The following is a 22057-nucleotide window of genomic DNA, read 5'->3' on the forward strand; positions in this document are numbered from 1 at the left end:
ACATTCATTTATATTTGTTTTTGCACATATGTTGGGAAGTTGTTTCCACTAGGTTATTCAAGTTTAAATGACGCTTCACAGCAAATGCGCTTGGAACAAATAAAAATAAAGAAGGCTTTTGTACATGTTCGCAAGTTGGACGCAATTCAGACCTGGACGCATCTTCAACACTTGCGATTGAAAAATATGCACGCAAGTTACGCTTCTGTTCTACTCTGAATCAGACTCACAATGTTGTTGACATACATACATAATCTATAAATGGAAGCCTCATCCTTTTTTTTTTCCTCCTTCACTATTAATAAAATTCTATACAGATTTACTAATGAGTTAAAGCTGCACCAACAAGAACATAAAAATTCAGTACATTAAATAAATAAATAATAACAACCTCTACAACATTTATCAGTGACATCTTCCCACATAACCGCTGGCAAATTATAAACTAAAAGACATAACACTCCAGTTAACCCACTGCCTCTAGCATTGTGACAATCAAAAATTGTGTGACCATTTTAATCTTACAAGAGTTTGAGTGACATCATTTTTTCCCGGAAGGAAGGAGACAGGAAATAACTAGAGAATGAAATAATCAGAGGACACTGAAAGTGAATAATCTATTTTAATGCTATATTTTAAATTAGAATATAGGCAAGTGAAATTACTAGACATCAATACAAAACCATAATATTTTAATTTGTTGCAATAAAAACAGTTTTATATATCAACATCTAAGCACAATTATTGTTATTATTATCATTGATTTGTAAGGCGCCACAGTGACTCCAGCGCTGTCAGTGGGAAAACAAGACACACATAAAACAAGGACATACAAGGTAGACAAAATAAATGCAGACAAGAAAACAGAGTATGGAGGATCCTGCTCATTAGAGAGCTTACATTCTAAGTGGGAGAGGGCACAGTTGTAATGAGAGGAGCGAGTGTGGCTCAGAGTGAAGATTGGGACAGTTGTGAGGGTGCAGTAGTGTGAGTAGTATTGGTGGGAGTAGGGTAAGATCTGAAGGCTGTGGGAGAGTCTGATTGGGCGTGGTAGGGAATTCCATAAGTGGGGAGCAGCACGGGAGAAGTCTTGTAGGCGGGAGTGAGAGGTGGTTACCAGAGACATGACAAGGTGCAGGCCAGAGGTAGATCTAAGAGGGCGGGAGGGAGAGTATTATGATAAGAGATTTCAGATGCATGCAGGGGTAGTGTTGTCGCAGGCAATGTAGGCAAGGATGAGAAATTTGAATTGGATTCTGGAGGATACAGGGAGCCAGTGTGGTGTGATATATGTGGAGCGGCGAGACAGGACGATCAGTTTTGTTGTGGCATTTAAGAATGATTGAAGCAGGGATAGATGGGTGTGGGGAATGCCAGATTGAAGGCGGTTGCAGTAGACGGGAGATGATTAGACAGTGGATAACAGATTTAGTTGTATATTGGGTAAAGTGGAGGCGACAGCACCAGGAGAGAGATTAGATATGAGGAATAATGTGGAGTCAAGTGTGACATCAAGGCAGCGGGACTGGGAAACTGCGGAAATTGTTGGGTTCTTGACAGTGAGGGAGATTTGGGGGATGGCTTTGACACTTGGAGAACGGATAAACGTTAATATCACAAACACGATGCCTTCACATTATGGGCCTCATTAGAATTGGACACAAATTGCTCCTTTTGGAATGAACAAAAAAAAAAAATGATATATATATATATATATATATATATATATATATATATATATATATATATATATATATATATATATATATATATATATATATATATATATATATATCTATATATATCTAGAACGTGCCTTTATCTTACACAACATGTGCAACCAAACCTTTCTTCTCAGCATTACCCGCCACGACTACTGCCACCACTTTCTATCTGGCATACCACATGCTCCACCATCTATCTCCACTGCAATCCATCCTAAATGCAGCAGCAAGAGTGATCTTTCTTTCTCACTGCTCCCCATCTGCTGCACCCCTCTGAAAATCCTTACACTAGCCCTAGATTGGCTTCCCATATCTTCAGGAATGTAATTCCAGTTTTTCATTCTAACCTTCAAAGCCCTCAACAAGATCGCCCCTTAGTACAACTCAAATCTCATCTCAAAATACTCTACTCCCTGTTCTCTACCCTTGACCTGCGTCTCACCTCCTCTCTGATAATCACCTCTCATTAGTTCCTACAATACTTCTTCCAAATCCGCTACCCACCTCTGGAATTCTCTTTGATTAGACTTTCCCACAGCCTTTAAACCGCTAAACATTCTCTAAAAACCCACCCTACACCCACTGTTACACCTTTGCTGCTGTCCCAATCAACACGCTGGACTCACATTATTTCCTCTTGGGTTAGCTCTGGCCTTCTCATTAGTTATCACAGCTGTACTCATCTACGTTGTATGTCTCTGTTCTATGTATGTTCTATGTATGCTCTGTGTTCCCATCTGTCCATTATTGAAAAGCACTATAGAGCCTGAAAAATCAACAACAATAAATCATACTTGCCAACTCTCCCTGAATGTCAGGGAGACTCCCTGAAATTGGGGTGATCTCCCTCACTCCCTGAAGAGTCTGGCATTCTCTCTGATGCTGTACCAGTACAAGACGTGGTTGGCTTCGCCATCTGTGGCATGATGACAGTTCTGAAATTGTGTCCTATGTCCATGTATTGATGCCTATGGAGGTGGCCATTTTCATGGAGACCAAGATTTAATCAAAGACTGACAGCTAAGACAACATGACTTCAGTAATGGAGACAGAAATGTAAAAGACACTTCAGTCTGTAGAGATTCATTAGCTGCTTTTCTTTAATGCATAGCTGCCTACTCTCCCGATATGTCCGGGAGACTCCCGCATTTCTGGGAGACCTCCCGGGCTCCCAGGAGAGCAGGGCAACCTCCCGGTTCTCGTCCCCACAATAGATAAGTGGCGGGGGTGGGGCTTAATGATGCAAATATCGCGTCATCTTAGCCCCATCCCCTGCTGTAATTGGCAAGTATGTAATAAATATTACAGCAACCAATCAGATTGTCATTTTCCCAGTGCTGTTTAGAATGAAAGTGAAAGCAAACATCTAACTGGTAGCTATGGCATACTCGCCCACTCCCCAGGAAAGGCGGGCAGACTCACGAATTTCGGGAAGTTCTCTCAGACCACCGGAAGAGTAGCCCAACCTCCCGGATCCCGCTCGATCTTCTTGAGAAGTGGGTGTGGCTGTGGTGATGAGGCGCGCCCCCCCCCCCCCCCCCCCAGCTGGCCAATGCACTTGCCTTTTGGAGTTAGAATAAAGAGTAGGAAAGTATGGGGGCAAGATACATTTTTTCCATTGCAGGAGGGACACTATGCACACAGGCCCTTCTGTCAACAAGGTTGCTTACCTAAAATGTAACATATATCAGTAATAGCACATGTCAGTCTGCAAATGAGCAATACCAGAAGCCTGCTGTTTATTGCACTTGGTACATTTGTACCTTGGTTACAATGATATTCTACATTTCACATCTGGCAAGAACTAGGGCATTGTTGCTAGTATGTTAAACTAGAAATAACAGAAAATGTTCAGTTTATTGCATAACCACAAACAAACACAGTTTAATTGATATAAATTGGCCGGTTATCATTTGCCCCTTTGTTATGTGGTTGTTCATGGATAGTTCGTAGCTGAAGATTTAACTTCTTTGTGAACAGCAATTGCTAGTCTAAGGCATGCCTACAATACAACCACCCAATATACTAAAAATAGGAGGACACCAAAAACTGGGTCAGGAAAGGTGCAGAAAACCTTGGAAGTTAGACATTTCTCTTCATGCTGCAAACTGTACTTGAAAAGTAAAAAATAAAATCTAATGGGTACCATTTTGCACAATTTTCATAAATATCCCCTAATTTATTTTAATTTCAATGTATTAGAATGAAAACTTCCATTGTATTTACCCGCACTAATATATATATATATATATATATATTCTAAAAACATATATGTTGATGACCTATCTCCAGTTACGTACCATTTGTTTTCTCCATATTTGAACTTCCTTCACCCGGGATTAACTAGCAAACTTCATCCACAAACAGTATTCTGTGAAACCTAGATAAAAAGAAAGAGAATACATTATATATTAAGTTACGCAAACTAATATTTTGGACTCACTGTTCAATTCATTCTGGGCCTGATTCACGCCCGAACTCTTTAAAAAGAGCATTCAACTAGTTCTGCCTGTATTCAAATCCTATGTATCTCATAATACGCTACAATCTGAACATGGATGGACATACCCAGGGCCATCTTAACAACATTATGGGCCCCCGGGCAAAGCAGTGCACCGGGGCCCCTAGATATAGATATATAGATGTATACAGATGCAGATATAGATATATAGAGATAGAGATAGAGAGATAGATGTACTTGCTCAGTGACCCTTGTAGTTTTTTTTTTTTAGGTTTTTTTCTTTTGCAGGATTATTTATTCTCGTTAAGAGCCGTGCCTATGGGGCCCCCTTGCCCGTGGGGCCCCCGGGCAGCTGCCCATCGTGCCCAATGGAAAAGATGGCCCTGGACATACCCTCTCTATAAGCAGTACTTGCCATACGTAGACACACAGAACACATTGCAGTATAATCAAATGCATATGTACAATAAAAGGTCCCATCAGATCACAAAGCTTTTATTTGATTATAAATTAAAATTACTTAACAGTATAATCATTTTAAAAAAAAAAAAAAAAAATTCAAATACATTTTATTTTTTTAGCATTTACATAAAGATGACTTCAATACGTACAGTACATACAATGCATTTATATAGTCTATATTAGTTGCATACAGTTGTTGTGTGATAGTTAGTGGCACACATACGTGTAGTTTTTAATGCAAAGACGATGTATCTGTCATCACTATCATCCGGCATTTACATCTGACCTGTAGTGGGTGTAGAAGCCAAGGCTGGAAAAAAAGCGTACTTAGGACTAACACAAGATTTTAACCGGCTGCATTTGCGTTGCATTGGCCCTTACTGTACACTGGCTGTGTTAGTCCACCCTTCCCCTCCCCATTGTCACCTCTCAAGTCGTAGACATTCGTAAATGTCACTTGCTTGCAGCTATGAATTGCCTACAATTGCGCTCACTGACATAATGTCAGTTTTTGGGCATGCGCAGCGCGGAATCACCCAAGATACGCTACACAAACCGATGGATGTCCGGACATGAATCAGGCCTTCTGTGTTCTAATGCACAATGTAGAATTATACGTCAAACTGTTGTTTGATGAGAGCTACCGTTTTGGGGATGGATTTTCTTCGTATGATTCAAACAAAACACAGACAAGGGAGAAGTCCAAGAGAAAATTGCTTCCCAGTATCACGTGTGATGCCACTCATTTCTAAGAGAGGAGCGACATGCTTTTTTAGCTAGGATTCTATTTAAAATATTGTTACACTGTTGCTGGATAATTCCAGAGAAGCTCACCCCCATCAGCGCCAATGTCAATCACTTCTCAAGGTTTGACACAAGAGAGAAGTTTGAATCGATACACCCCTCAGTGCAACATGTTTAAGAGCGATTTTAACACCATGCTACTGAATAACACGGGCACAAAAATCATTCTTTCCACAGAGCTTTTGTTATGAATGAAACATCCTCCTACAAAGTCTAATCTAACATGGAAACAACCAATGCTACAAATTACTCACCAGGTGCTTAATTATACGGAAAAAAGCATATATTAAAAATAAAACCATGTTGATGGAACAGATTGTTCTAGCTACAGTACAAATGTTTGTGATGTTATTTCTGGTGCATACTCAAATTAAGCAGCCCCCTCTACCTTGCATGTAACAATGATTTCACTGTGAAATACATAGACGTATACTGGTGGAATAATTTAATAGCCCGATAACCGTTCTTCTCTACCTGCTGATGCTATCACACCGATACAAATGCACAGTCTTCGTGACACTCATAGCAGTCACACAATCTACAGTGTTGATACAGGGGAGCCGAGCGCACTGTGTAATTAGCATTGTGTATTTTACATTTCAGGTGCGCCTGTGTTGCCAAGCCGTGGTGGGATGTTTACATTATAAATAAAATACCAAAGTCTGATGATAGATGGGTACAAAGAGTCCACCACGCACAGCTAGGCTAACCGGACAAACAGCAATAATAATACAACCGTGAGGGACACATTATTATTTATATACTTTGTGTTTTGCTTTTGCACACTCTGCTGCAGAGATCACAGAAAGAAAATTTGCAATTAAGTATCACCTGCTTCATCCCAGCCACATAACTAGATCATTATAAATTTGCATATATTATATAACATTCACACATGAAAAGAGATTTAACAAAACACTGCAGAAATGAGAGGCAATTACTTGCCCCATGCATTAACCAATACATAATCCAGACCACAATGAGGCAAGGAGAGAGAGAAAAAAAAAAAACTAAAATCAAAAACACATTAACAACTGCTCATTAACACCATCACAAACTCAGAATGCCAGAGGCTGTCATTTTCTTCTGCATTGCAGTTGGTTTAGGAGAGAGGGGGGAAAGAAATCCCCAATGGGAAATAGAGAAATCACATATTGAAGAAAATTATTACTGCCATTTGACATTGAATTTCTCCTACCTGCGTGTACAGGAAAGCACTTGAGTTTGACGTTGCCCTCCCAGAATAAAAATCTGCTCCCATTGCAGGTCAATGAGGGGAGACTGTTTACAGCAGAGAGCTATGTGTGTTCTCCCTATTAACAGGCTCTGTCAGGTGACCAGTGACCTTCAGAGAAAAGCAAATAATAAAAAAAAAATTGTTTTTGGAGAATGTGCACTAGAGAGCGTTATAGAAGCGGATTTTTACTTTATTAGAAAGGGTGGGGGCGCAGGGGAGATTTTCACTTCTCTTCTAAACCTTAGAACAAACATTATTCATTTTTGTGAGTAAATCAGAGAGGATCTTACACGTGCGTTTTAAACGCAACAAACAATTTTCAAAAAAACAGTGGCATTTCGTGAGAAGCACTCAATAAAAAAAACGCTCTCCAATTGAAATGCATTAAATTTGAGCCTACCCTGCCACACGTTGTTTTTGACAACACCCTAAGGGGCAGATTCAATTACCAGCGTTGTTTGAAGGAAAATCTCTGATTTTTTGCGAGCAAAAATCAGCTGAGAAATTAACGTAGCAACGCGCAGCCATATTATTCTAAAGAACAACGCGTCTGATTGAATCTGCCCCTAAGGGGAGATCCAATTCAGCGCAAGGTTCCAGAGTATGTTCGATATCTAAAACATTGATGATTTTTGCATCCATGTTTTAGGAACTGTAATACCTAGAAATTGGCGCAGTTAGACCTTGCGCTGAATTGAATTCGGTCATGCCTCCGAAAACTTTAAACAAAACAAAAAAGTCTTAGGATGTTTAGTTACTTAGAGGTAAATGTATCAAGCTGAGAGTTTTCCGGCGGGTTTGAAAAGTGGAGCTGTTGCCTATAGCAACCAATCAGATTCTAGCTGTCATTTTGTAGAATGTACTAAATAAAACTCTCAGCTTGATACATTTACCCCCTAGTTGTGTAATTAATTAATTAAGGAAATAACTCTAGCTAAATTTGAGGCCATGTGGGCCCTCTGGTATTTTAGGGGAAGTCGACCTTGTCATCATCAGCCATGGATACAGACACCCTCCTGACCTTACATTTGCAACTGAACATGCCTAATCCCGCTTCTGGTCCTCCTCATGATTGAATGGGAGAGGATCCATCCTGATACATAAGCTTCCCCATTTTTATTAGATGTTTAGCTATTTCAGGGCTTGCAATTATATATTTCTAATAACTTCCTGTTAGAATAGATTTTGCAATGTTGCCCGGTTCCCTCCCCCCGCCTCTCCTTCTCCCCCAGTTTTATACAATAAAAAAACAAGAGAAACATTAATGTTTGTTGATGTAATAGGTTTACGGTTAATATGTATGCAAGGGTTTCTTCTTCAATAAATACAAAGTAAGAAAAACAAAAAAACGCCAGCAAAATAAAGATGGACGGGGAAGTTGGAACTATTAAAAAGAAAAAAAAAAAAAAAAAAAAAAAAAGTGGCTTGTTTAATAATTAACAGCAGACACACAGAATTCTTCAGCAAGACTGTGGTGTATTTATATTAGTACATTGTACAGACATAGAAAAATCACAAGAGACTGCATGCCTGGCTTGGAGTAACCTCTCACAACATTAGTATGCAGAGTATAGTATTCAAGTTATTGCCTTCAAAAGTAATATAGTGCAGACCCTGCACTGCATAATAGCTGGAAGCTGTGCTTTATCTTCAAAAAAGAAAACCATATGAAGAGGGAACGAGAATTCTAAATCAAAATAAATAAAATACAATGTTTCTTTCAAGCTGTAACTCTTAGCTTAGCTTGAACTACAAGTCCGATAGCAACTAGACAGTAGGAGCGAGTCTGTAATGAGTCAAATTGGGTTACCAGTCATGGGAGCAGGGGGAACGGAATTTGTTTTTGTATGGCTGTGAGGCAGCAAAATTTGGTCTGAATTAGTGGATTCTACCTTTTTATTAAATATAATAATGATGCAATTGACACAATTTCTGTCATTATACCTCCCAACTTTCCCGATTTAGGCAGGACAGTCCTGATTTAAGGGAAGCCCTGTTCCTCAGGTGACAAAGTTGGGAGGTATGTCAGTATAAGGTACGCCCCCATGGCTGACATTATTACTCCTATAGTTATCAGACCTTACAAATCTATTCTAATTCATTATGCATGAGCAGGGGTGGTTCATGTCCTACGGTCCGCTCCTTGGGGGTGTGACTTCTGTCATACAGTTACTGCTAGCCTGTCCTTTATGCAGTTCCGAGTTACTACCTTTCAAGTGTGAAGTTTTATCCAAGATAGAGACATAGTTTATTGAGAGGGAGAGCTGTAACATTACGGTAGACATAGTGAATTTGGTACAGGAAAGATGGCAATGTCTTGTCCTTCAGGTCTTTGGCTGTGCACCCCCAGGATCTCTTTCTGGTCCACCAGTTAGGGTGTCCTAGTGGACTGATAAAGGACTGAGCCAGCAGAAGTGAGGCGAGTGTTACAGCGACTTCTTCCTGCCAACTCAGTCTTTCTTCACACAGTGTGTTGTCCACCGAGTCAGGGCTGTAACTAGGGCTGTGCCCAGGGAGCACCGCTGAAGGGGGTGCAGTTTATGAATATTTCATGTTAATTTGGTTAAAATTGAGGGCTAGGGAGATGGCATTTTTGTTTCTCATCCCAGGTGTTTTAAGTTACGGCTCTGCAATGAGGAAAGTAGGAAAGAGCAGAAGCACAGGTAAGAGATGGTTGGGTTGAATTATCTTGTAATAAATCAGTTCTGGGACAGATACAGTCAAGTCCATAAATATTGGGACATCGGCACAATTCTCATATTTTGGGCTCTATACACCACCACAATGGATTTGAAATGAAACTAACAAGATGTGCTTGAACTGCAGACTTTCAGCTTTAATTTGAGGGTATTTACCTCCAAATCAGGTGAACGGTGTAGGAATTACAATGGTTTCTATATGTGCCTCCCACTTTTTAAGAGACCAGGGGCTAGATTTACTAAGCTGCGGGTTTGAAAAAGTGGGGATGTTGCCTATAGCAACCAATCAGATTCTAGCTTTCATTTATTTAGTACTTTCCACAAAATGAAAGCTAGAATCTGATTGGTTGCTATAGGCAACATCCCCACTTTTTCAAACCCGCAGCTTAGTAAATCTAGCCCCAAAAGTTATTTCATGGACATATGTGGGCTATTCCCTCATTATTTCATCATCAATTAAGCAGGTAAAAGGTCTGGAGTTGATTCTAGGTGTGACATTTGCATTTGGAATCTGTTGCTGTCGACTTTCAATATGAGATCCAAAGAGCTGTCACTATCAGTGAAGCAAGCCATCATTAGGCTGAAAAATCAAAACAAACCCATCAGAGTGATAGCAAAAACATTAGGTGTGGCCAAATCAACTGTTTGGAACATTCTTAAAAAGAAAGAACTCACCGGAGAGCTCAGCAACACCAAAAGACCCGGAAGACCACGGAAAACAACTGTGGTGGATGACAGAAGAATTTTTTCCCTGGTGAAGAAAACCCCCTTCACAACAGTTGGCCAAATCAAGAACACTTTCCAGGATGTAGGTGTATGTGTGTCAAAGTCAAAAATCAAGAGAAGACTTCACAAGAGTGAATATAGAGGGTTCACCACAAGACGTAAACCATTTGTGAGCCACAAAAACAGGAAGACCAGATTAGAATTTGGCAAACATCTAAAAAAAGCCATTACAGTTCTGGAACAACATCCTATGGACAGATGAGACAAAGATCAACTTGTACCAGAGTGATGGGAAGAGAAGAGTATGGAGAAGGAAAGGAACTGCTCATGATCCAAAACATACCACCTTATCAGTGAAGCATGGTGGTGATAGTGTCATGGCGTGGGCATGTATGGCTGCCAATGGAACTGGTTCCCTTGTATTTATTGATGTGACTGCTGACAAAAGCAGCAGGATGAATTCTGAAGTGTTTTGGGCAATATTATCTGCTCATATTCAGTAAAATGCTTCAGAACTCATTGGACGGCGCTTCACAGTGCAGATGGACAATGACCTGAAGCATACCGTAAAAGCGGCCAAAGAGTTTTTTTAAGGCCAACAAGTGGAAGGTTATGCAATGACCAAGTCAATCACCTGACCTGAATCCGATTGAGCATGCATTTCACTTGATGAAGACAAATCTGAAGGGAAAATGCCCCAAGAACAAGCAGGAACTGAAGACATTTGCAGTAGAGGCCTGGCAGAGCATCAGGGATGAAACCCAGCGTCTGGTGATGTCTATGTGTTCCAGACTTCAGGCTGTAATTGACTGCAAAGGATTTGTAACAAAGTATTAAAAAGTGAAAGTTTGATGTAGGATTGTTTAGTTTGTCCCATTACTTTTGGTCCCTTAAAAAGTGGGAGGCACATATAGAAACCTTTGTAATTCCTACACCGTTCACATGATTTGGATGAAAATTCCCTCAAATTAAAGCTGAAAGTCTGCAGTCAAAGCACATCTTGTTTGTTTCATTTCAAATCCATTGTGGTGGTGTATAGAGCCCAAAATATGAGAATTGTGTCGATGTCGCAATATTTATGGACTTGACTGTATATTTTCTCATTCATTACACTTCAAACACGTTTCTAGCATGGTTGGGGACTTGATCCTGACCAGCAAATCATGATGTAGTTGATAGTCCGTGTCCTTGAGACGCTAGAAAAAGGAATCCTTATAAAGCAGTCGACAAGAGGCAGAAGCATTTGCCAGCTTCTTACCTGTGAAGTAGTTCATCCAGGTAAGGAAATATTAAGGTGGGATGCAATGCCAGAGAGGGGAGCGGGGCAAGGGCACTGCAGATGTGCCACCACCACAGGCACCGACAAGATTCGTAGATTTATTGTTTTTTTATCTATTTGATTTTTGTTTTTTAAAGAACTTTATGGCAGGGAATTCCATATCTTGACGGCCCTTACTGTAAAGAACCCCTTCCTTTTAATGGTTGTAAAATTTCTGCTCTACATAATAATCATATCTCCTCTTAGACGCCTCTTTTTTAAAGTAAACATGTCTAAACTGGCTAACCTATTATCCTACTTAATGACTCCACACTTTCAATTTTGTCACCCTTCTCTCTACCCTTTCAAGTTCCAAATTTTTTTTTTTTTTTTAATAGAGTGGTGCCCAGATCTGTATTCCATATTCAAGATGAGGTCTAATCAACGATTTATATAGTGGCAAAATTACACCTTCTTCTCTTGCATCTATGCCCCTTTTCATGCATGCCAATACCTTATTGGCCCTTGCAGCTGCTGCTTGACATTGAGCACTATTGCCAAGTCTGTCTATGAGCACTCCCAAATACTTTTCCATCACAGATTCCCCTGAATTTATCCCATTTCCCCATTTATCCCTAAATTCATAACCTTTCATTTATCTATGTTAAACTTCACCTTCCATTTGGCTGCCCAATCCTCCAGACAAGATATAGTTTCTCTACAGATGGACTTGAATAATCTGATTTTATGACCTTACAAAGTTTAGTGTCATCTTAAAAAATGAAAATCATCACCAAGGTCATTAATAAATATATTTAAAAAAGTAGTGGCCCCAGCACGGAATCTTGAGCTACACCACTTAAAACATTTCACCAATTAGAAAATGTTGCATTTATCATAAAACTCTCTATTCCTTATTCTCCAACCAGTTTTCAACCCAAGTGCAGTTTAGAAAGATTTTAATGGTACCCACACCTGTTACCAGATTGGCTCTTTGGATTTTGTCTACCACCCGTCGCCCTTGTGTGGCAGAAGGGACAAAAGGACTGCATTTATTCATCCAAGAACCTTGTGTGCATTACATATTGTTGCCATTGCAGTGATTTACAACTGTATTACAGAAGCATCGGTCTTTGGAGGTTCAAAGTAATTATTCTCTACTACATGTGGAACGGTGCAGAGTAAACTGAATTAATTCCAAGAGGAAGTCCTGTAATTAAATTCAGATAAGCTCCTGTTTTATTATTGTTTGGTAACAGGCTATTCACCTAATTTTGTACTTCATGATGGTGCAATTTATATTATACTTCACCATTCGGCACCCCACAAATAAATATACACACACACACACACACACACACACACACACACACACACACACACACACACATATATATACACATACATACATGCATATACGTACGTACATACATGCACACACACATATATTTCCCTCCCCACAAATAGGTTTTCAGTGACTTCTATCACTACCATTAATGAGTCACTAGATGGTACTTAACAGCAAAGCAAGTGTAGGACACTATCGCTCCTAATTTAATGGCGGTTGAACTCTATTACAACTCTACTCCTAGGACTGTCAAATGTCAAATATCAAGAGCACGACAGGATTAAGGAAATCCCATTTGGTTTCTGAAGACTAAAGGTGTTGAATACAGAAATGCTATTTACCTGTTGTAAAATACAAACAGAAAAAAAAAACCTTGACTTGAGCTGAGCATTTCAGTCATTTTATAACTCACTGAAGGGTTGTACTGTACTGAAGTGAAACAGAAATAAGTAATGCATTAAACAGCTAACACAGAAAATCATTTCAAGCCTTAGAGGCCTTAGTATACATATCGGCTTTTCTCTTGCATCCATGGCCCGTCCAGATTCCCTACTAATCCTTAAGTGTACTATGAGCATGTTCTCTAAAGGGATTAATGATCCTTATGAGTTGCATTCAGCTGAACTTACTGCACGTCAGAGCACACCTGAAAGTACTAAATCACATGCATGGAAAGGACCCGTGTGTAGGAGCTGTAACACCCGTCTAGCACAATGTTCAGGATTGTACATTATTACAACTGGACCAATATGGTTGTAGCAGTTTTGATAATGGTACACTAATGGCAATTGTAACCTAAATAGGGGCAGAAGTTTTTGCAAATGAAGGAAATAATTTTTTCCATTAAAGGTTATTTAAAGTACAATGTCACTCTTTTGTTCCCAATTAGCTCACAACTGATAATCATCACCATCAATTTATATAGCGCCATCAATTCCACAGCATCATTGTATATATGTGTATCAATAGGAAAATTATAATTAACATGACTAAAACATGACGGGTCATGAACAGACCCCAAAATCCCTCAACACAAACCTTATGAAATCGGGACTTATAGCAGTTCATTAGTGTAAGCAGAATGATCCTGTACCATAGTAATACACCAAGGAGGTGAAAACAAAGTCTTTGCAGAACAGTTTGTTGCAATTCCAGAAATAATTGTGGTCTCTTTGGGAATATTTGTTCATTTTCAACTTTTTTTTTTCTCCTCCACACAGGAAATCAATGTAACGAGTTTGCAATATGGTGACTGTGGCTAGAGAATGTTCTGTCTTTTCTAAAACTATACACCGCACAGAATTCTAATCAGGCGGAATAAATATGGGCTGGGCATTAATGAATTTAGCAAATGGCTTCAAACAATTAGAAGAAAAAAAAAGTTGAGGAAATGTTCATTCTTATACTGTAGGTGTGGTGAGCAGAGGGAAAAATAATAGCTAAAACACAGTAAACATTACTAGGCACCTAGACAAAAAACTGAATCATGCACCACATCCAAAGGCCACTGCTTTAGAACTGGTGTGGTGTATTTACATATCTGTAATTAGGGAGTTGGTTACTAATCGCTCCAACCTTTCTTATTGTTTCAGGGATTAATAGTTGAAACATTTAGTCTTATCATGACCAGTTTTATGTAAAAAAAAGGAATGTTATTCAGTATTTCCTTCCCGATATATCCCAAACAGCAACATCTCACATCTCTTCCATCCCACAGTTTCAAGTCAATGTATGGACCAGCACAGTATTAAACACATACTTGCCAACTCTTTAAATCTGTACTCAAGGAGATAGGAGTAAAGAACATGCGACAGAGGCTAGGAGGGGGTGTGACGACGTTATTACGTTACTATAGCCCCGCCCCTACCATAAAATACAAAAATTCACGGCATTGACTAGCGGGGGTGTGGTTTAATGACCCACCCTCCGTTATTCAATGTGAATTTTGGCATTTTACCGGATCCGGGAGGTTTACCTACTCTTCCGGGAGTCCCCGAAATTCGGGAGCCTCCTGGAAATTCCGGGAGAGTAGGCAAATATGATTAAACAGCTTAACATTTAGCAAAAACTGATGGAGCACATAGCATGCTTGACAGATCTGGTAAAAGTAAAATCATTTCAATTATTACCTCAGTAATTTCTAAACTTTGACAAATATTAATGTCCTGTAATAGTTATACTTGCTGTTTTGCCAGTAAACATGGCATGTCTGTGCTGGTTGCTAGACCAAGTCTATCAAAGATAGAATTGCAGGTCTAGTAACAATTTAAATTGGTTCACAAAAGATAACTGAAAACAGCATTTAAAAAAGGTAAAAAAAAAAAAAAAAGAACTATAATCAGTGTTTTTAGTCCTTCACGAAAGATGTGTTGTAGAAGCTGTAATTGTAAGGTAAAAAAAAACCACAGTAAAACAATGGGGCTAGGATGTACATCCATTTTTGCGTAGGATATGCTCTTCCACACTGTGCAACAAAAACGCATAGACATACGTCCGTATATAGTTTTGTCAGTATCGCTGACATGTATCTCCTTATGTCTGGATAAAGGGAACAGGGGTTTGGAACAGGGAAGTGTAGACAGAGCACAATAGAGCATGATCACTGCGACACAATTAGACATTGACTGCATGATTGTTGTACCAGTAGATTCGCCCTTTAGGAGACATTTCACTTGCAGGTACTGGACGGTTGGTGCAATGATAAACTAGGATGACTATGTTGATAACATGTATAACATAACATGATAACATGTAGCCGTTTCTGATTAGCCGATTATGTATTGACTGTTCTCGTTCTCTTTGATCCTGGCAATGTGAGAGTATGGCACTATAAGTATGTAATGTATTCGGTGCCTTTATACTTTCCTGCTTTATTGTAACATCTTTAATATGTAAAAAGGGCTTGCTGTAAATTCTGCTATATTTTGCAATTAAATATCTTTGTGCATTGGAACCACAACAATCACATTGGACAATGTTTTATTGGTAAGCGATAAAATGACTAATACTTTGAAAATGTGACTGGCATTTATTAATAATTTAACGACCATATTCTCTTGTATATGATATTTCTTTACAATATTGTGTACAATCAAGGCAATACCACCTTAGAATCCACTACCAACACTGTCACGCCACATCTCTACGCCATCGCTTTACTATAGCCGGTGTAAGTAAACCTGATGTCCTACTGTTTTTGGAACGCATCCATTTCTAAATAAGCCCCAATATGTACCATTTGAAATACTTGCAAAAAAAGAAAATCTTCTGCAGAAAGGTCTGTGAATGTTACAAATTAAATTTCTTATCATAAAGACCTACATTAAAAGAAAATCATCTTTCCTTAATAGTAGGCTAGCTCGATGTGAAAATCACTGGACATGGTGTAACATTGAACAACTGGGCCTTGACTACCATGACATCTGATTATTCAACTTCAAAAGATGTTTGAGAAGGTTGAGAGATGAAAAGAGTAGCTGCCTTTTGCCAGAATATTTTGGCACTTTATAAGATCTAATAATAGAATATGATTTTCTTCATACTCACAAATCCTGTTTATCCAAGCCCAACTTATTCTTAGCAGACTCAAGAATAACACAGCCTCATCCACTGAAGATAACGTTGCAATATTAATAGTATATTTAGTCCTCAAGTCCCAAGGCTTTGTTATTTTCATGGCTATACTTTCAGGATGCTTAAAATAAATATAGGCAGCAAACCGGCAAAACATCAGTATTGCATCTGGCAACACTTGGATTCAGTTTCCGAGAGCACTTTGATTCTTTGCAGCAGAGCACTCGCCTATCTAGGTACAAAATTTCACCCCTACCTATCCCACCATGACCATAGTGTATGACCCCCGGGCATGCATATAATACAACTGTATTATATGTTAATATTTCACTTTCATTAACAGAAACAAAATATATACAGAGGACTGTATCCAAAACAAATAATAAGAAAGGCTGAGAATTCCAACACTTAGGGGGGAGATTCAATTCAACCAGTACTCGTTTTCCCTGGCATCACTAAGGGGTGTGAGGAGAAATGAGCAGAGATTACTTACAGTAATGGTTGGCAACATGCGCAGCCGGACAATGCGATGTTGTCTGGTGCCATTTTGCAGCCAGCTGAACCCCCCCTCCCCGGGCTAGATTTACTAATGCTTCTTTAAAAAAAAAAAAGTGGGAGGTGTTGCCCATAGCAACCAGCTATCATTTTCTTTAATGTACTACATAAATGAGAAACGGAATCTGATTGGTTGCTATGGGCAACACCTCCACTTTTCCTTTGACAAGTTCAAGTAAATCTCCTCCTTAGACAGAAATGCTACTATGCAGTTGTTGCAACATACAAAGCGATGCTGAGCATTACTCCCAGTATATAGAGGAACCTATATTGTACTGTCCCTGCAGAGTGAATAAGGACAGGTAATGATAATTATTAATTACATCCAGCATAGAGCAAGAGAAGTAGTACTCTGCAACTGCCAATACATAGAACATAACATAATGTTATGAACAGTACATCCAGTATACAACACTGAAGGAGTGATGCAGTATATTTGGTCAATATTAAACATGAGAATTTTTTCTTCGATAAGTACATCTAACAAAATATTTTTACAACTGGGTATTGTCCTGGCAAAAACAGGAGAGTGTGATTGTTAGGCAAAAAAAAAAATTACACCTAAAATAAATGCATTTTTGCCAAGTATAAAGCCATGATTGAGCAAATATATAATTAATATTAAGTAAAAAGGGCCCTGATATGCAATCAAACGTTTATTTTCCAATGGGTTTAGAGTGATGCACAGGAGGATTAATTTATATAATTAGTTTTGGATCACGGCAATGAAAATGGTCCTTTGTCACAAGGATCTCTGGTATCTTTGTAACATCAGCTCTTTTCTTATTAGACATGAGCAAGGTGCTAATTAGTCGTTAACACATTTAATTTAAACGTGTAAGACTGATTTTGCACAAAGAAGTGAATATCACCTCAATAATTTTATTTTATTTATTTTTTTATGTGTAAGAGGTACCTCCTCCCAACATCCCTCATACAGAACCAACAGGATTACATATGCAGGTTTCTTAATACAAACTAAAAGGTTTTAACATTTCTGTATATTTATTTAGGTCATTGGCTCGCACAAATAAAAATAAATAAAAAAAAAAAGTTGACCATCCATAACGTTTTTGGTTTTTTTTGTAAATCCATTTTTCAATGTCCTATACAAATAAGATTTGCATTATATGTACTGCTAAACTGAAGCAAACATGGTTGTATCATTTAATAGGATACAGAATACTTTTAAAGAACAATTTTTGCTCTACTTTTTGCTTCCACTAGTTTATAGAGAATAACTCGCAATGTTTTCTGTGTCACTTTTTCTTCAATAATACAACTGATCATACACCTCTTAGGATGCCTTGTTCAAAAATTATTATTTTATGGTAGAATGTAAGCATTCTACCATAATATGTTATACTTTACCACAATGGCATTGAAGTCTGTGCATGATGATTACTTAATTGCAGGAACAAAAAAGCATGAATGTGCAGAGATAGAAAAAAGCTCCCAGCATAAAATAAATCATGCACTATATTTTACAGAGTACAAATAATAATACACTCTGTAAACTTTGGAAAAAAATATATTTTACCTTTAAATCATCTTTAGTGAAAGGGAAGCAATGGGTTGTTCTAGAGTCTCTAGAACAACCTGTAGCCAAATCAGAGCATTAGAATATTAAACAACATAATGGATTCTTTCTACTCAACCAACTTGTGTACCTGTCTAGGTAAGCTTGACATTAACGAAAGCACCAATTAGTGATGTTAGTCTCCAGTAAAATGAAAGCATGAAATATTATACTTGTTTTAATAATTTGATCACAGCTACATTTAATAAATCGGTTTTAAAACCACAGTGCTACATTTCCTTTGCTTTGTTGCATCATTATGGGAGAGGGTTCGCTGTAGGAATGTGTTTGGGCATGTAAACTCAGGTCTAGTCCAGGACCTTGTGAAAACAATCAGCGAGGGCGCCTCTATGCCAAGAACAACCGCTGCTACAGTTGTTAGGAATGAGCTAAATACATAATAATGACCCCAACGCTTGTCAGGTACCAAATGACTCATGTCGGTGAAAAGGTCCCAAATTATTCCTGTTCCTTTGTACAAAGAGAGACTTCATTTTACAGGCACGTAGTGATGTATACATCGGAGGGAAATTAGGAATTATAGTCTATTCTGCATTGTAGGAACTAAAATCAATGCATGTTAGAGCTTCTGCCTACTGCAATCAGCCATCATCTACAAGACTGCTGGAAATATCACATGCTAAATTTACTGAATAGAACATGGAGTGCAATGGACACAAGTACAGTGTGCCTTAGCTGTATAGTGTGCCAAGTGCACTTCACACACATTCCTCCCATTAAAATGATTTAGATACGAGATATGTGTGTGGCATTTTTCACATTTTGGTTTAGACTCCTGCATTAGGAGGAGACCTCAGTTACTCCCAAGACAGATGATTCTCCCATAACAGCGACAACATGGCCGAGAACGGACATCTGTCGTCAAGCCACGCCCACTTCTGGGAACAGACGACGAAACATTTAGCATCAGCGTGGGTCTCCGCCAGGTGCGTCGGTTTCCTCCTACACTCCAAAAATATACTAGTAGGTTAATCATACTTGCCAACTCTCCCGGAATGTCCGGGAGACTCCCGAATTCCCTGTGTGTGGCAATCTCCCGAATTCTGCCCACTTCACTAGGAAGTGCCCCACTTCCTAGTGAAGTGGGCAGAATTAGATCCCAAACGCCGCGATTCACCGGAAATTATGCGATTTTGGCCGCCCCACCCCCTCACGCCCACCTCCACTGGCTGGCTCCCGGAAGAGAGCTGAAGAAAGTAGGTAAGTATGAGGTTAATTGGCTGCTATTTAGTTGACCTTGGTCTCCCCCCAGTCTCTGGGTGTGTATAGGTTAGGGAATTTAGATTGTAAGCTCCGATGGGACAGGAACTGATGTGATCGAGTTCTTTGTACAGAGCTGCGGAATTAATGGCGCTATATAAATAGCTGATGATGACCATATGCCTTTCCCTGCCCACTGGTTGAGGTGAATTCTGTCATTATGACACACCCACCTCCTCTACGCATCTCGGAGGGCTTCAGATAGATATAAAGGATTGGCTTATTCACGTCCTCCGATAGCGAAACAAAACGTTATTCTCTCTAGCTTTCTTCTATGGTTTTTAGCCATATATTTATATCATACAGATCAGTTGCTTATTTTTTTCCCCATGGATAGGACACATCACTCCTGTGCTCTCTGCATTAACTTCAACTGTATCCAGGGATCAGCTTGTGTTTAATCCCTGGGCAATAATAATAATAAAAAAATGAAATACATGCCTAAGGGCTTGTACACACAGGCAGCAATTTAATTCAATGTGCTGCAATGCATATAGCGCAATAATAACACAAGTGTATAGATCTGTAAACACATACACACTTCATGACAAGCATTTGTATTGCATTACATTAATTTCAATGTTCTATACTGCATTCCAAAGTGTTAATGTTTGGCAGAATATAATGGAGTTGTATGGAAGTGATCAGGACGTACAGAGCTGCAAGAGGACATGTAGAAGCAAAATAATTAAAGTAATCTAAAGTTGTAAGACCACGTTAGATAGACTTAGGCTGGGAACATACATTGAACCAGCTGGCCTAGCATCAACAGTGAAGTTCTTTTTTTAACAAAAGAAATATAAAACATGCAAAACTTTATTCATAGCTTACATTACAGTTGTAGTCTATGCAAGAAATAGGCTGTACTGCTTAGAACTTGTGTACAAAACAACTACTGAAACAATGTATCTGGATGATGAACATCTGACAGAATATATCTGGTATCTCGACCATCCCTGCAGCTGCATAAATACTTTCAAGTCAAGAGAAGGTTTTATAAACAACAAAAAATGGATCATCAAAGCCAGGACGTTTCCTGGAACGTTTCCCCAAGAAACAAACTCTATAAAAAAGTGGCATTATCATAATTTATAGAACATAATCAGAGACAAACTTGATTCTCAGGGGAACGGGAAGGAAATAAAGAATTACAGATCAACGTTATTACAGGGAACATAATGTAGACCTATGCCAGGTCTATCTAAGTTCCTGGCTGGTGAGACAGGCAGAGACCTTAGTTCCACAGCAGGTGGTTGCTTACCTCTGGTTTTAATCATCATTAGCATTGTTCTTAATAATATTATAGCTTTGCATAATACAAAAGACTTATTGTTGGGAGTTAGAGATGCCCTCAGGCGCAGCATCCAGAAGGCATATAAATCGCCCACCACAATTCAGAGCAATCATGGCCATTTAATTATTTCAGTTTGCTTTGGAACATAATTTGGTTTGCACTATAATGAATCTTTCCTTTGAGATTTCTTGTCACTTGGTACTAGAGATACCGCCGTGACATCACCAGATTTAACAATTTTGCACTTCTTTAAGTTCACCTTGGATTTTTTAAAATACATTAAAATATAAATATGGTCTCTTTGTTGCTGGAAGACAAATAGCAACTTCCTTTGGTAGTAGGCTGATTTTTTTTATTCTACAGGCAACAAAAATGGAATAGCAAAACGTACAGACAATAATTGCAGTCTTCCATATTTTTGCCCTTAGTTACTTTTACATATGATACTTTGAGCAGTTCCATAAAACTACCCTTAACTCTATTCTCCAGCATGTAGGGATCATCATCATCAGCAGCTATTTATATAGCGCTACTAATTCCGCAGCGCTGTACAGAGAACTCACTCATATCAGTCCCTGCCCCATTGGAGCTTACAGTCTAAATTCCCTAACATACAGACACATACACACAGACACAGACACAGACTTAGAGAGTGAGAGACTAGGGTCAATTTGATAGCAGCCAATTAACCTACTAGTATGTTTTTGGAATATGGAACGAAACCAGAGCACCCGGAGGAAACCCATGCAAACACGGGGAGAACATAAAAATTCCACACAGATAAGGCCATGGTCGGGAATGGAACTCATGACCCCAGTGCTGTGAGGCAGAAGTGATAACCACTGAGCCACCGTGCTGCCCACATATATATGAACTGAGGGTCTCAGGGGCAGGGCCGCCGAGAGGAAAGGGGGGCGGGTACATTTTACCCGGGCCGGGCCTTCGCGTGAAAATTTAAAATTTTTCATTTCCTTACATTTTTTTCTATTTGGTGATTTATTTTTTTCTTTCATTTATTTTTATCCGCGGGGGTGGGGGTTTGGTCCATCGGTGGGG

At 39.0% G+C, this 22057-nt stretch overlaps 1 protein-coding gene across 3 annotated transcripts in view; it reads right to left on the reverse strand.

The window, feature by feature from the left end:
- The window catches only part of KANK4 (KN motif and ankyrin repeat domains 4), an 87365-nt gene that overhangs the window by 40339 nt on the left and 24969 nt on the right, over positions 1-22057 (reverse strand). For 2 of the 3 annotated variants that reach the window (XM_075181790.1, XM_075181792.1), the window contains exon 2: positions 4025-4104. In XM_075181790.1, the coding sequence (XP_075037891.1) occupies positions 4025-4040 (16 nt within the window). In that variant the 5' untranslated portion in view covers positions 4041-4104. Of the gene's footprint in view, positions 1-4024; positions 4105-6649; positions 6746-22057 lie in introns of those variants that run through there. The other variant, XM_075181791.1, reaches the window with a different exon arrangement.

The sequence above is a fragment of the Mixophyes fleayi genome, chromosome 8, assembly GCF_038048845.1.
Source record: "Mixophyes fleayi isolate aMixFle1 chromosome 8, aMixFle1.hap1, whole genome shotgun sequence".
NCBI classification, from domain to species: domain Eukaryota; kingdom Metazoa; phylum Chordata; class Amphibia; order Anura; family Limnodynastidae; genus Mixophyes; species Mixophyes fleayi.